The 16,137-nt window shown below is 39.7% G+C and overlaps 1 protein-coding gene across 5 annotated transcripts in view; it reads right to left on the reverse strand.

The window, feature by feature from the left end:
• Positions 1 to 628: 628 nt before the first annotated feature.
• Positions 629 to 16,137, reverse strand: part of SLC23A2 (solute carrier family 23 member 2) — a 68,570-nt gene continuing 53,061 nt past the window's right edge. For all 5 annotated transcript variants that reach the window (XM_052806517.1, XM_052806518.1, XM_052806516.1 and 2 more), the window contains 8 exons: positions 15,169 to 15,289; positions 14,301 to 14,457; positions 12,000 to 12,147; positions 11,308 to 11,413; positions 8,134 to 8,263; positions 7,856 to 7,993; positions 6,610 to 6,705; positions 629 to 6,055 (listed from right to left, as the gene is read on the reverse strand). In XM_052806517.1, coding sequence (XP_052662477.1) covers positions 5,823 to 6,055; positions 6,610 to 6,705; positions 7,856 to 7,993; positions 8,134 to 8,263; positions 11,308 to 11,413; positions 12,000 to 12,147; positions 14,301 to 14,457; positions 15,169 to 15,289 — 1,129 coding nt within the window. In that variant the 3' untranslated portion in view covers positions 629 to 5,822. The remainder of the gene's footprint in view (positions 6,056 to 6,609; positions 6,706 to 7,855; positions 7,994 to 8,133; positions 8,264 to 11,307; positions 11,414 to 11,999; positions 12,148 to 14,300; positions 14,458 to 15,168; positions 15,290 to 16,137) is intronic.

Consider the following 16,137-nt stretch of genomic DNA (forward strand, 5'->3'; position numbering starts at 1 on the left):
ATCTAGAGAAATTCCCAATCCTAAGGCTTTACCCTAAACCAGAGGGTTATTTCTCTGCTGGTAACTCTTGCTGCTCATATTCGTAACTGGACAGAATAACTCAAAGCCTCTGCTCAGTGTACTATGAGAACGTGAAGGTTGCTTTTTCATTTTCATCAGGAAATTAGTCACTTAAGTTTTGCTGCGTGGACATTGCTCAGAAACACATCAGTGCTGACCGTGCAAACTGGTTTTACAGAGAGTTTTGCTGTTCCTTGGCTGCCCGAGAGGTTGGGAGCTGTGAGAAGAGAGGGGCACGGGGCGCGGAGGGGGGACAAGTCCCCAAGGCTGCTGCCGGCAGCTCCTCGGGGGGAGATCTCGGAGGTGCCTCAACCGAAAGCAGGGACAGACAGCAAATATGAGGTACGGACTGTAAGCAGTGCCTCTTCCAAATAAATCAAGGAATTTAACGCGTCTTCATGGTATGAGCTGGGGGCTGAGAGCTGGAAGGGTCAGGAAGATGGCTGGGGGTCGTATTTTTGGGTGGCACTTGCTACAAAGAGATGCTTGGTCTTCACATCACCTGAATTCCCAAACCGTCAATTTTGCTTCAAAGGGGATGTTTAAAAGGAAGTATAACACCACGCTGCCAGGTTGCATCTATGCCCGCGTTTATTTATACTGAACAGCTTTAAAAATACAGAATAAAATAGCTTTATCTACTATTATTCACAACATCTGGTCCAAATATTACATTTTTAAATATTTAATTGTTTAATGAAGCAACGTTAGAAAAAAATACGAAATAAAAAAAAACTCCATAAAAGAATTACACATCTCAGAACAAAAAAAAAACCCCAAAAAACAAAACAAAAAAAACTCTTGCTGTTTAACAAAAAAGTTTTACAGCCAAAGTCAGTCACAAAAAGTCATGGAAAAAAAAATATTTATCCCCACTGCCTAAGAACAGTCAATAGTTTGTTACGCCAAAGGTTGTTATAAACAGACAAAGTACAATAATTTGGACTGGCAGCAAGATGATTTACCTGGAAAGATGTAGTAAATGCCAGATAGTACACAAGGCAATTCTAAATATATCTCTCATATCAATATGTACGGATGACAATGCACAGTCACAGTCAAATTAGAACTAGACAGGAATATTTTGGATGGCTCTGAACACGGATCCCCAATACTTAAAAGCAGCCCAGCACTAAGCTGTATAGACTCATGGGCAGAAGCGAAACACTGGCAAACTCGTGGCCTCCTCCAATACTGCAATGACCTATCGCAGCTAGATAAACATGAGAGCACAGAGTACCTGTCATCCCATGGCCACAAAGGCCATTCGCCTTAAGAAATACTAAGAAACATGCACCAAGTGGGACGTTTTCTGCAAAAATGAGTGACCCACCACTCCCCCACCCCCGTTAAACAAAAAAGAAAAAAAAAAAGAAAAAAAGTCGCTTTTGGTTTAAGAAGGCCACGTGAAAAGAAACACTGTAGGTTGTGCTGGTCTGTCACACATGCATTTTCTACATTGATATACAAATTATGTTAAGCACAGGTTGTTTTAGATTGCGTGTAAGCATCCAACGGTTCGTTCAAACCATTAGAAGCCGGCTATTTTAAACCACATGTGCCTGGAGTGCTGTTTACACCACAAATGAAGTGATTTTCAACACTTTTTATTAAGGATGCAATGCTATAAATGACTGGTCGCACTCACTGATGCTCCTTGTGGTATAAATAGTACTGAGGATTTCAGTTTGCAAGCGCCAATTCTGCATCGGGAGTACCAAGATCTCAGTAGGGAGATGAACAATAAAGAAACCCTTTAGTTTTTGGTAGGAACATAAACATGGGTAAATAAAGTATACACAACTACTATAGATTCGTCAATGAAGAAATTCTACCATCACATGACATTGTCATGACAATCATACCACTCCCTCCCAGGAAAACTGCGATCATTATCCTGAGTGGAAATGTTATTTTTAATATATGGAAATAAAATACTGCAATATTCATGTACAAACCAAGTTGCCATATTTAAAGTCAGTATTAAAAGGCATAAAGCAAATTCTGGGTTTAAAGTTTGAACTTTCTGAGCGAGGTACCTGATTAAGTTCCTCTGCCAACACACTCTAATATGACAACATTAATCAGTCATAGCTGTTAGCTATGAAACCTAAATTTCTATAGGTATAATTTGCACGTATTTGCTTTAGAAAACGTGTTTCAACATGTTAGCAAGAATTCTTAATTTAACCTAAAAAAAATACAATAGAATATCAATTACAAAAGTCCCAAGTTATTTTGTTTTGCATACATTGATACCATCTTCGATATGACAAAATGATATTTCTACCATGAATATTTGCCCTTCTGTCTTAAAAGTTTGGTTGAAACATCTCATCGCCTCTTAACTCATCCCTCAGGTGTTGTCTTCCCTATGCGGTTTTGTTTAGTTTAGCTGTTTGAAAGGCAGGCAATAACATATAGCAAAAATACAGTATTGCATTTACAGTCAGATATCTATATCCAGCCACCCTTATGCATCAAAGCCTGGACGTAACCAGCAAACACGAAGTATTTAAATGCTTTTCAAAACTGCAAGTTAATCCTCTGCAACACATCTGCCAGCAGCTGCTGCACAGCAGCTCAGGCTGCGCACCGCACTCCCCCCGGCCACAGCATTTCACAACTGCCACTAAAACGCCAGTGTAGAAAAGCGGACGTGGGAGAAGGATTTAAGGTCCACAATCGCCTGCTGCAACTGCACAAAACCGGGGGCAACTCAGACTTATTTCCCTCACAAAGAAAAGCAACGCATCTTCTTCGACTGGCAGCGCAGGGACAGTTTCGGGTGCATCGGAAAGAGAAAGGGGAGCTTCTCTTTCCAAGGCACCCGTGCATCAGCTCCGTCCTTTGCTCACCTCTCAGCACTGGGGAGACGCATGCTTTAGTAGCAATAGCCCAGGTGCAGCAGCTGCATGCCCTGTACATTCGAGGGACTGCCAATGACTCCATCGCAACCCTTCGCTATACATTACGGGTGCTTCAGCCGATCTCCTTTGCAAAACTGAGGCTCATCTTTAACCATTCATGTTCGTAGTAAGATGGAGAGAGTTGTTACATATACAAATTTGGTTACAAAAATGACTGCTAACTACAACTACTTATTTTAGTGTTACCAAGGTAAGTGGCTAGAAAAGCAAACATGCTGGCTAAACGCTACTGCGCTTTCCTCAGCCAGTCAACAGAATCAGCACGGTAGGACCCAAAGTCACGAAACGAATTAAATCCAACAGTTAAACAGAGTAATTGGACTTCACCTATTCAGATAGTCTTTCCTACGTGGCAGGAAAGGAGTGGTGTTCTGCTCCGGGGAGAAGAAAAAAGTATCCTTGGATTCGTTGCCCTGTAACTTGACTGAAGTGTCTCGGCAATTCTCAAGTGAAGGCAATACAGAACACGCACAGCTTTGCTTCAGCCAAAGGTGAGAGAAGACAAATGCTATTTCTCATCGCCTTGTCTCTTGATTGCATTAGCATTGAAGTTATCAAAAGAATATTTGGGGGGAGAAGTTAGAAAAGACTCGGGACAGAGGCGTCACTGTCGTGCTCTGTGCCCAGCAGCTTTACTGGACTTGACATTTCAGTATTTCTGAGGTGGCACTGTTTTAAATAAAATCTTTTGCCTCCCTTTCTCAACATTTATAAGATAACCAACTTTGGCATTTTACATCATTACAGCCACCGTATATAGGTGGCTTTTTTTTTTTCCTTTTATATATATATATATTTATATATGTATTTAACTCCCCCATGTCTCCCACACATCTTTGGTTGCACATACAGTTGGGAAATTTGGAAGCTTCGTGCCACTGATCAGAGGTCTCCGCACTCAAAACTATCTGCAAGTGGATGTGGAAATCTAACACCTCACTACCTGAAGAGGAAAAAATTAAAAATCATAAAAATGACTTTGTTTCACAGGCAAACTAACCTTGTCTACTACACAATTAACTCTTCTGACGAGCTTTTGAGATAGTCCAATTGACACCAAGACTGCAAACTACTGAAAGTTCCCTGAAGCAGGAACAAAACACATGCTTTGTTATGGAAAAAGCGGTATAAAATAGTTTCTGGAAACAGCCATGGCATGCTGAGAACGATATCAATGGAATCATTCCGACTCTACACTATTCAGTACTGATCCGTTAAGCTCTTTCCTTACCCTCCCCACCCCAACCCTTCCATGCTTCAATAACCAATAACAAATTCACCTGGAAGTAGACTCAGAGAAAACAGAGTTCCTGCGCTCCTGTCCAGTAGTCAAACTTTGATAAATATATTAGTGAATTACAGGATCTACTGTTATGTTTTTTCCAGGAATACAAAACGCAAGCACCGTAGAGCATACTGGCCTTGAAATTACATTACACTACATTTCCCTGATGATCTCCACAGCTTAAAAATGCTTTTGGGGCCACACTGAAGTCTAAAACTAACTTGCAATAGTAAGAACATTAAACATGAATAAAACTTTTAATTATGAATGCATGATGAGCATGAACACCCACATAACATCAGAGCTGAGACTATTCCAGGAAAAAAAAAAAAAAAATCTGAATGGTGCCCTGACTGGACCCAATACCCGTTAAACCACCCAGTGGATGAGGACATCAAATGTAGTGTCTCTGCCGTTCAAGATCACCTCTGCATCAGTAACGAGCTTTTGCAGAAGCCCCGCCAAGAGAGAAGAAAAAGAGGCAATGCAATGCAAGCTGCTCGTCGGCAGCATCGGCTCTCAATATCCGATCAAGAAAATTCTGCACAGATCCAAACCAGCAAATGCTGGCAGCGTTTTGACCGCGTGGCTTTCGCTGCAGGGAAAGCTGCATGTATACAGATGTTAATTGCTTAGAACTGCTCAACAACTTAGCATTTTTGCCCAGGAAACATCTTGCTGGATACAGGCATTGCACTGTAAAAACTGTTATCAGGTCCTGTCTGGAAGTTAAAAGTTTCCCATCTCTGTAAAACTCAAGCTACATGTGTCCCTTTAAAGAAAATCTGCACCTGGACACTATAATTAGGTGGTTAAATACCAGGCAGAAAAAGCAAACGTTTGAAAATGCGAACTGACATGAAATAAGTGGTTCCTTCTACAGCACTAAGCTACGAGAAGTCGGTCACAGTCTTCGTTGGCAAAGTTATTACAGAAACTTTCTGTCTTAACACTGGACATCTGACTGAACTATCGGTAATTCAAAAAAATACTCTCATCATTTGCCAGTATCAACTGAGTCTGGTTTCCATGGGGCTGAAAATATGGAATGTGCAAATCAGTAAGTACAAAACAATATATATGGCATTTGACATGACTAGAAGTAAATTTTTTTCCTCCCCCCCCCCCCCGCCCCTTCTCACAGGATTCAAATTTTCTGGCGTAACTAACATTGCCAGCAATGAATGCGCCAAAAATGCCAGCATCAATGACTTAAATAAAATCACCCTAAAAAGTAATATTTTTCAATAGCACCTACATACTTCTGGAACCTAAGCCCCATTTAAAATAAACACTTAGGTGCGCAGGTATCTTTAGCTTTTGAAAATCAAACGGAGGAGCATTTGCAAATTTGACCCAGAGACACTAGATCTGGCTACCACCACCCACAACAGGAAAGCTTTTTTTTTTTTTTTTTAAATCCGTCTCAGCTCTGGTTCCAGAATTTAAATGCAGATATACAAAACATATATTTTAATGCTTCTTAATCAGCAAGAAACTGCAAATACATCTTTTACTACAACTAGGTTATATAATTTCAGCTAAGGCTATACTGTAGCTTCTGAGTCTTCATCTGAACTCCTGCAGTTACTGCTTTTCCTGAAGCCTTTCCACGTGTAACCCATGAAGGTAGGGCTGATGGGCAGGAAGCTGAAACACCTGTATTTTTTAATAAAGTTCATGCCAAAAGGCAAATCATATGTTTCCATGCCATCCAGTGACTTGCTTCCTTTACCAACCCCTTTCTTCCATTTCCGTATTCCCCTTTCTTCAGGGCTTCCTAGAAGTCAAAATAAAAGAAAAAGGGAAAAAAAAAAACCCCCGTGAATATCTCTATGTAAACACACACATATATAGTAGAGGTTAAGAACAGAAAGAAAACCCCAAGTCTCAGACACCATGTTCAGCAAAGCACTGGAAAGATCTTCTAGACTCCTCAAAGAGGCACGAAGAGGGGGTAAAAAAAAATTATTGGAAATGGCTACTATCTGTTTTATTTTGTAGCTGGAAGTCAAGGCTACTTTTTGCTCTTAAATGAATGGAAGCAGGTTTGGATCTTAAAATATTTTTACTCTGTCTCCTGAAGAAGACTATTCTGGTTTGATTTTTATCAGCTATTTTGTATGTTTAAAGAGATGGAGACCTTAACCTGAAAGATTCAAAGCATTCTCAAGGAAACCAAGGCACGCAGGTGTTAAGCAGGCTGCTCCAGGTGTTAAAGAAGTCAACAACAAAAGCAGTAATCTCTTGCCCCTGCCTCCATGAAACGCTGTGCTATCTGCATTCAGAAAGGCAGTTGTTATTTCAGATAAAACAACAAGTTCACACGCTGACCTGGAATGGTATTATCCAAAATAAACGCAACGCAGCCACCGACAAACATGGCTGTAGTGAGAAGGACGTTTAATACTTGATCAATGCCCGCTATTCCTAGAAGAACAGGAAAAAAGAAAGTATTTAGAATTTGAATTTTTATCATACATACGCACATCCTACTGATTGACATGCAGCTCAACCAGGAAAACTTGCTACCGAGTTCACTGAGGAATTTGCTCAAATAGGACTCTTAAAACCACGTGGGAATAGATGCAGAAGAACTTTCAACTAATGTAGTCCACCATGGGGATCCTTTCTTTCCCAAAACATAATGCCATGAACTTTCAGTTGCTTAAAAAATGTCATGAAATGCCATTTTAGTCTCTACTGCAGACACAACTGCTTAATTTAAACTAAACAGAAAACCACAAAATGGAAAAGGAGAAATGTTCATAATGTAAAATCATGTGGACCGAAATAATTCCTTTTATAAACCTTTACTTTTTAAATGGGCAAGACTTCATAGCACCAATTCACAGGAAGACATTGTACTAATATATCATCACCTAGCTCTGCCTCAACTATCTACTTTTCTGAACAACTTAAAGTAGGTTAGATATGCTCTTAAATCTGGTTCTGAAGTGATAGCTATAAAAAGTTAGTTAATCTTTCCTTTAAAAAAAAAAAAAAAAAAAAAATCAAGTATTCCTGTAGAGAGTCTTCCTTTGATGACATACACTGTCATGACCACTATTGAGAAGGTGGTATTAAAATAGAGAGCCTACTCTATGAATTCACCAACACTATAATTTGGCTAACAGTCTGAAACTGAGTTCATTAAAATTTGGATTCAGAGCACATGTCCGCAGTGACAAAAAATTTCAACCCCCCCCCCAAAATTCCTAGCTTCCAAGCTCTACCTTGGTATTTCCCCTTGTTCTTTTAACATCATTTACAACTCAGATTTACCCTGTTAGTCTTTCTTCCAGTCCAGCTGGCAATCACCTCCTTCCATTGCTCTACAATGGTACCCAGAGAAAGCAGGACAACTTCAAATATATCCCACTGAAACATGCAATTCAGGTCTCAACATCTCAATTAATTCTCCTCTGAACATACCTGCCTTGCTATCTATAGCTTTTATTGTCTCCATAATACTATGGTTTTTCCGTTATTTACCCTTTACATTACTTTGTACTTGTATGTACTTTGCATATGAGTACAAGGTAAAGTATGCTTCATGTAAATGAGCAGAAACACATACCTGTGACCAGTGGATTTTGTTTGAGATAGCTTGGAAGGACAAGTCCAAAGAAAATGGAAAATCCAAGCACAAACAGGTTACGAGAAGAATTTAAATCTATGAACTGGAGGTTAGACAGACCCACAGCTGTAATCATCCCTAAATAAAAATAAAACAAGTCTCAGCTTGTATAGAGCCTTTTTCTTCAAAAACAGACAGCAACATACATATAAACAGCACTAGAGTAAAAAGATATAGCCACACAGTACACGAAGAGGAGCAAAAAAAACATACGTTACCAAAGAGAGTGCAGAAGAGGGCACCAAGCACGGGGTCAGGCAGCGATGCAAAGAGAGCACTGAACTTGCCAACCATCCCAAGCAAGAGCATGAAGGCTGCCCCATACTGAATAACCCTGCGGCTTCCAACCTGCCGGAGAACAAAAAGGAAAGGACACTGGAAAAAGTCCATGCTTAGTCCAACTTCACACCTTACTTTTTATTTTATTATTCTCTTTTGCATTTAAAACTTCTTTTCAAGCTTCCATGCATATTTTTTGTGGTGTTAACACACAGGCTGCAGAGCCTTTACAAATGTCTTGGAGGGCTCAGCTGTAACATGGCTGCACTCCAATTCTAACATAATTTTCTTTGATTTTGTTTTCATTAACATTAAGTCATCTTTAAAACCATCTGTAACTGCTACAGCCACAATAACCATGAAATGTGGTGCAGTCTCATCTACAATAAAGAAAACAAATAGACCATAACTAGGAGAGATGGCAAATGGATCAATTGTAATGCAAACAGAAAAATAAAATAAATTCCATGTGTTGCTGCCCTTTTACACAAGAACATATGTATTAGTTACCTATCACGCAGTTCACTTGAAGGCGATGCAGGCTTTCTAGACAGAGATTATCAACTGACTTTATAACATCCCTCTGAGATCAGAACTGAATTCACTTCATATGCAAATCATGGCCACGCTAACACTGAAACCAAGTGCCTGCACTTCCTTCCCATTTTTATTTTAAGCATTCAAACTTTGGGCGGTTTTTCTCTGGCACTATATTGTAGTGGAAGTTGGTAAACCTGAATGGTTGATATCTTAATAGTGTTATATGTGCGTAAGAGGTGCACCAGGGACGAACCTCCCCCCCGCTACGCTGGTAAGGTGCTTTCTAGCAAAGCCCTTTGTACGTCTCCTGTTAGAGGGTGTTAAGCTTCAAAGAGAAGTAGACACTAATTTCTTAACCATGTGTGACTGAGCTAAACGAGTGAAATGAGGAAAAAGAAGATACAGTAGGCATGTTTAGGGTAAAAGTACTTCTTTCCCCCACATTCTTCACTGCTTAACTGCCAGGTGAGATGTGTTCACCTACAAACAAGCTACACCAGTAAATTAGGGTGTTCGCTAGAATAACAACTGAAGTTAGCTTGCACCTTTCTCTACTTTTTATAAAGATATTTATTTCCTTAGGACCACCTGTATCTTGCTCTAAAATTATCTTCCTGCACGAAACAGGCAGATTCTTTTAAAAAATCCACACGATAGTGACGTTTATTTATGCAAATGCTCAATCACTACAAGGCAAACAAATTAAGCTCCCTTTGAAAGCTACTAAAAGCATCCTGGTCAGCATTTAGCTCAAACTACATATTTATTCCCAGGCACTCGTACACACACTTTATGTGATTAGTCTGGAGTGCGTGATATGGTATCTAGTGCCTTACTGCAGTATCCATTTAATCATCAACATTATGGCATAAGGTGCCTACACTTTTGCCCCAACTTATCAGATTTAATTGATTCTCCTCTCATCAAATAAAACTCACTCACAGACTAGCTCAAAGACTTTGCAGTACTTACATCCAGTTGAAGTCTCAAATTTAAGTTCTAAGCATAATCATATACTGATTTCAAGGGAGGTAAACGCCTTTTCAAATGTTGCACTGGTAAAACAGGATCACCAGGACTATGTAGTCTTTGCTCATAAGCGCTAAAGATTTCCTCTCCCAAATCAACAGCGGAGTATCTACATGCCAAAAATCTATTTTGATATAAATTGAAGTTGCAAAACTATTAGGTTTTTAGGAATGAGTATGCAGACAGGAAAACAAGACAAAACACTGGAGCACAGCCATCCAGCTGTGCCATTCTGGATGAGGCATATTCACTCCTCCACCACGCGCTCTGAACAGACCTAACTGTAGTTTACTCTGTTCTCTCTAACAGCTGCCAGTTTAACATCCCTTTTTCACTGTTTCAAAGCAAAACTCATTTTTGTGGACCGTTAATAAAAAAAATGCTGTTCATTCATATCAAGCTCTATGAAGTGACAACAGAAAGGCAGCAAAACAGAATAAACCTTTCTTTAAGGATTTTTCTAACCAAAATTTCTTCTAGGAGATTTCCATCAGCAACTGAATGGAAGACTTGTACAGACAGCAGATGGTGCTATTAGTATTTATATTCCACCCTAAAACCGAACAGAATCATCCTTTGTGCAGGAAAAAAAATGGCTGAAGATAAAATTCATCATCTATATTGGATTAAGTCAGAGGGATGAGTTATTGTAAGTGGAGAGCATACATTTTCTATCTTGTATGCATGAAGTAGATTTGCGGCTTCCAAGTGAAATATGCAACAAGATGTACGTATTTACAACATAAACTACTCCTACCAATTTTGTTGATACTTCTTAACAAGGTTAAATTAACAATATCAAGCAAATCTATCTGCAGTCCAAGGTCTCCCAGTTAAGCAAGGCATTCAAGCACACATCCATTTCAGCACATTAACAAAGGAATTCTTCAAGTGCTTAAATATTTTGCTGAGTAACACTCCCGAAAATATGTAATCCCTTAAGCATGCTCAGTGCCTTAGAAACCTGTGACGGAAACAAATATTTAGGGTACATTTAACTTTGAAGTTACCTTGACTGCTGCTCCTGTTCTAGCTGTGTCAGCGTAATGTCTAGTACAGACGTAGATAGGACCCAAGGACCTCAAGTTGCATTTCATGGTGTGTTCAAGTGAGACATTAAAAATAGTCAGTTCTCTACCGATGTTTTCAGAGCCAAGACATCCAAAAGAGTTATCAATTTCTATACAGTTTACAGTGCTTATGCCTCAACTCAAAACACCCTAGAGCCCTGGAATGCCTTCTTGGTTTTCAAAGGGGTAGCTTATTTAGCATAATCTGCTTTATGTGGGTTTTCTAACTGCCCTTTACTCCGAATAAAAATAAGATTTTTGAGGTCCTTATCTAGAATGCATTTCCATTAGACAATGGCTGGTACAGACATGTTAGGTAAATTCAGAATGCTGTCTAAAGTTTGTCTGCACAAAGTACTAAGTAGTATGGTTTCTTGGAAGAGGATCATGCTGTGAAACATGAAAATGGCGTAAGCTGTCCACCAGAGGCGATAAAATACTCAAGGCACTGAGTAATCAAGGTAAAGCACATACCTTTGTGATGCCCAAGACACCAATGTTAGGGCTGGAGGAGGTGGATCCATTCCCTGTCCCAAATACTCCATCCAGAACACAGGAGAGACCCTCAATAAAAATCCCTCTGTAAATTAAAAAAAAAAAAAAAAAAAGGTCAAACTTGTACTAGTGTAGACTCACTTCAGGTGGTGCTTTATGACTGCATGCTACGTGCGGGCCTGTTAAGGCATCTGTCCCACATGAATTATTATTATAATTCACATTTCAAGCTCCAACACAACTGGAAAACCTACTTGAGTTCTGTTTTCTACGTCTTAGATACCCACGTTCTTAAACTGAGAAAATTACAAAATAATTCAAGTGAAACTTAGAGCTGCTCTTTATTTCTAAAACTGCATGTCAGGTGAATTTGACAAGCTACTCCAATTCTAGAACTGCTTAGAGTTCTGTCCCTACAGAAACCGTACTATTAACTTCCACAGACTCCAGCAGGAATAGGACTAGGTTTCCAATGCCACATTTGCAACAAAATAATTCAACATGACAGTTGCATCTTGTATTTCAGATCCTTGCCCCTTGTGTTTGACCAAATTGTAACATTTAATCTCAGAGCACATTCCTGTCTTATTCCAAGGAAAAAAAAAAAAAAAATAGTAAAAAAAAAAAAAGTAGCTTAAGACACTGAAAAATATTTCTTTTTTTTGACATACCTGTTTATTGCATGAATAGGTGGAGGAGGAGCGCAAGACAACCTGGCACAGGCATAGTAATCTCCTATTGATTCAATAATGCTAGCAACAACTGCGCTAAGCATTCCTATTACTCCAGCAGCTGAAATTGTTGGCAGTCCCCACTGAACTGTGAAGAAAAGAAAAAGGAGATCTTTTGTGCCACAGAAAGCAATTTAGATACCAAAACATACAGCAATTTCATAGAATCATAGAATCATTTAGCTTGGAAAAGACCTTTAAGATCATCAAGTCCAACCGTTAACCTAGCACTGCCAAGCCCACCACTAAACCATGTCCCTAAGCACCACATCTACACGTCTTTTAAATACCTCCAGGGACAGTGACTCAACCACTTCCCTGGGCAGCCTGTTCCAATGCCTGACAACCCTTTCGGTAAAGAAATTTTTCCTAATATCCGATCTAAACCTCCCCTGGCACAACTTGAGGCCATTTCCTCTCGTCCTATCACTAGTTACTTGATAGAAGGGACCAGCACCCACCTCACTGCACCCTCCTTTCAGGTGGTTGTAGGGAGCGATAAGGTCTCCCCTCAGCCTCCCTTTCTCCAGACTAAACAACCCCAGTTCCCTCAGCCGCTCCTCATGAGACTTGTGCTCCAGGCCCCTCACCAGCTTGGCTGCCCTTCTCTGGACACGCTCCAGCACCTCCATGTCTTTCCTGTAGTGAGGGGCCCCAAACTCAACACAGTATTTGAGGTGTAGCCTCAGCAGTGCTGAGTACAGGGGGACGATCGCTTCCCTAGTCCACTGGCCACACGATTTATTCATCTTTAATGGAATCAACAAACTCCCTTCATGGTAACACAGTCTGGCAAGTTCAAGTAGATGAAAGGAGCAAAGGAAATACTCCCTAACCAACTGCTTTGATCATGCTTGGAAAAAAACCAAAAACCCCTAAACCCCACCAAAAAAATTCCTCCTGTTCAGAAGGAAGGAATTTGAACTACTGCTTGTGAAAAAACAATTCTGATCAGTCAGGCGAATGCCACTTAATTACTATTGCTCTAAAAACCTCAGTCTTTGGTTACGAGTTTAGTCTACCGAAGAGAATAGCCAACAACCAGCTACGATCACTGCACAAACACCTTCCAATTCCAAATTTTTGTAGAAAAGAAAATAAGATTAATTTAAGCCTGTAGAAAAGCTTGGCAGGTTTTCCACAGCAATTGCCTTGATGCTTTTATCTCTTTGAAATAGATGAGCCTCTTGCAACAAAAGGAACTTTAAGTCACACAAACGTGAATGAACAAGGCTTCACAAATAAGAGAGGTCTAATCAGGGTGCAGAAGTTTTCCTCCTTTCCCAAAAGCTTCTATTATACATCTTGCAAGTACTGCTTTAGAAGTGGTTTCTTTTAAGAACTAATCAGAACCAAAGCATATGGAAAACCACAACGAAGCTGCCTCATTACAACGTAGTGGTATTCCTAACAATTTCTATTATTCTATTCTAGTGGAATATTATTCTATTATTACCCCATTAATTTCTGAGCAGCACAAGGGTGAACCAGTTGTGCAACTCCATCTCATGCCATAAGAAACAGCCTTTAACAGCTTTAAACTTAGAGGTGGCCAGCAAAAGAATACAAACAGCCAAGACGACGCGAAAGCGTTTCATGTTCTCTCGTAAATACTTTTTTGTCATTTGATAAGCACTGACTGGCATTCTCTGACTTGCCCATCGGCCTGATTCCAATGCCGCTCCTGCAAGTCAGGACATTTTTGTGTAGTTGTTAATAGTTGTGCTAATTCAAGAATGGGTGCGTTTGGGGCAGGGAAGTGCATTAAGCTGGAAAAAACTCCACGTGCTACTGATTCTTTAGCCAATGACAATCAATGACTTCAGTTGCTCTACAGGAGTTGTAATAACCCATCCTTATTATTGTATAACATTAACAGCAGCTGACCACAGTATCAACAAGTACAGATAAATCAACTATTCCCTGAAAATCCATGTTATATATACAGTCACACTATGTTATTAGAAGTCAAGAGTTACCTAGATAAGCCCGGCAAGTGCCTTCTACAAATTCAAGTCTCAGAGACTCGGTCTTTCTTGGGTGAGTCCTTAAGGTATCAAATTAAAGAGGAAAACAAGAAGAAAACCATCATCCCCACCTACGATGTCTTTAGATCAGTGCCTGTTGAAGTGCATCAGAATATAGTACCGAGAGAAAAATAGCAATGCTTCCGAAAACAACAGAAATTATACTCATGGGCACATCATTAGAAAAACAGCCCTTAAACCCAGACGTACTTACAAGGATAAGGAACCTTGAACCACGGAGCTACCAACAGCACTCCTCGTCGGGCGTCTGTGCGAGCGTAGAAGCCGTACTTCGAACTGTCAGGGGGAAAGACGTCTGTGACAGTGAAGATGAAGCAAAGCAACCACGACACCAAAATAGCTAAAATAATCTGTGAAAGAGGAGGAAAAAAAAGCTGTTTAAAGTAAACTATCATTGGCACTGTTCATCAACAGCAAACAGTTCCTGCACAGAATATCTATTACATGCCTACTTGAGTGTGACCTTAAGTGAAATTTTAAGTCTGAACAAGCAGTAAAGCCTGTAATAGATCTGTTAGGTGTTTCCCCCCAGCCCCTAACGAAGGTGCTGTTCCAAAATCTTTAGAATTAGAGCAAGCCTCTTCTCTACCCTAACAAATGGGAAAGTCTCCAAATGGGCACTTAAACAAACTAGTGAATTAGTCTCAACTTTACCAGAGAAATAAAAGGAAGTCTTTCACATGGGGGAACGGAGTATTGCTTTCATAAAACTAGAAGATAATGATCTCGCCACCCCTTTTTGGAGAGCTCAGTTTAGGCTTTCACTGCATGCATAAACATACCTTCTTCTCTACCCCCTTCCCTCCCCTCCATGATCTTCATCACTCCAATGACTCTTCATCAGAGACGGATGCCAGAATGGGATCTGGCAAAACTACAATATGAGACTATTTCCTGTGGCAAATAAGCCATTTAGTTAAGTTTCCCATAAGCCCATTTAAGCTTTTATCTCACCTTTGTGATCTACTGTATTATTAAGAAAGATCAAAACCAAGTAAAAAACCCCAAAACACAAATTAGGGTGTTTTTTTGCCAACTGAAGAACAAATTCAACTACTTACAGGGAACATCTTGAAAAGTTGCAGCCTGTATGCTGTCCATCCTTTCTTGGATTTGTAAATGGGTAAGGGAAATTTGACGTTTCTGGCATACTGAGAAAACAACAATACTAGGAAAATAGTCCTGAGAAAAAAAGAGGAGGAGGGTGGGACAAGAGAGACATGTCGTTAGCACCAATATGTTAAAAATCCTTCTCAGCAAAAGACTCTTCAGGCTCTTCAGACACAAAATATAAATGTACATTTTAAATTTAGCACAAGATAAGGCATCATAAGAGAATATCTTTTAAATAAGTTATTATTCCACAAAAGCCAAAGCAACATATTTGTATTCTAAAGTGCTGCAAAAAAAGCCAGCAGCAAACAGGTAAATGAAACCAGGAAAATGAATCAGACCAAAGAAAGATCTTCAGAGCCAAGCAGCCATTAGTAAAGAGCTATGCTGCGCTGCTTCTTTTTGACTCAAATTCTCTCTCTCTCTGTGTCCAAGGTCTGCTCTGCATATCAAGCACAAAGGTCGCTGCTAGCAAATGGGAAGAAACAGGAAAACTGGAGGCCAGTATACAATAATTTTTACATTTCAAAATTTGCATAAAACTCCAAAGCATTTGAAAAATTTCTGTCAAGGGGAATTCTTTCTTCAATTCTTAAAACCCCCAAATTTTTTTTGGACATGCATCTTTCACTAAACAGCTCTAAATCAAGCAGAATAGAGCCCCAAACCCCAAGATTCCATTCAACTGCAGTTGACCAGTAACCCAGTTTATTACAGTTTTTAGATGCCTCAAATATTATGCATTTCCCCACCTTGTCAAAACTGCTAAGCTCCTCTATACGTTAAAAATTAATTCAAGTCTACAGCTGAAGTAAGTATCCACTGCAATGAAAAATATAAAAAGCCAGGGCAGGTTGCTCAATTCTGAAATAGCCAAAACCAGTTTTGCTGTAAAAAGGCTACACAAAGAGTCAAGC

Source organism: Harpia harpyja, chromosome 13 (genome assembly GCF_026419915.1).
Source record: "Harpia harpyja isolate bHarHar1 chromosome 13, bHarHar1 primary haplotype, whole genome shotgun sequence".
Classification (NCBI taxonomy): domain Eukaryota; kingdom Metazoa; phylum Chordata; class Aves; order Accipitriformes; family Accipitridae; genus Harpia; species Harpia harpyja.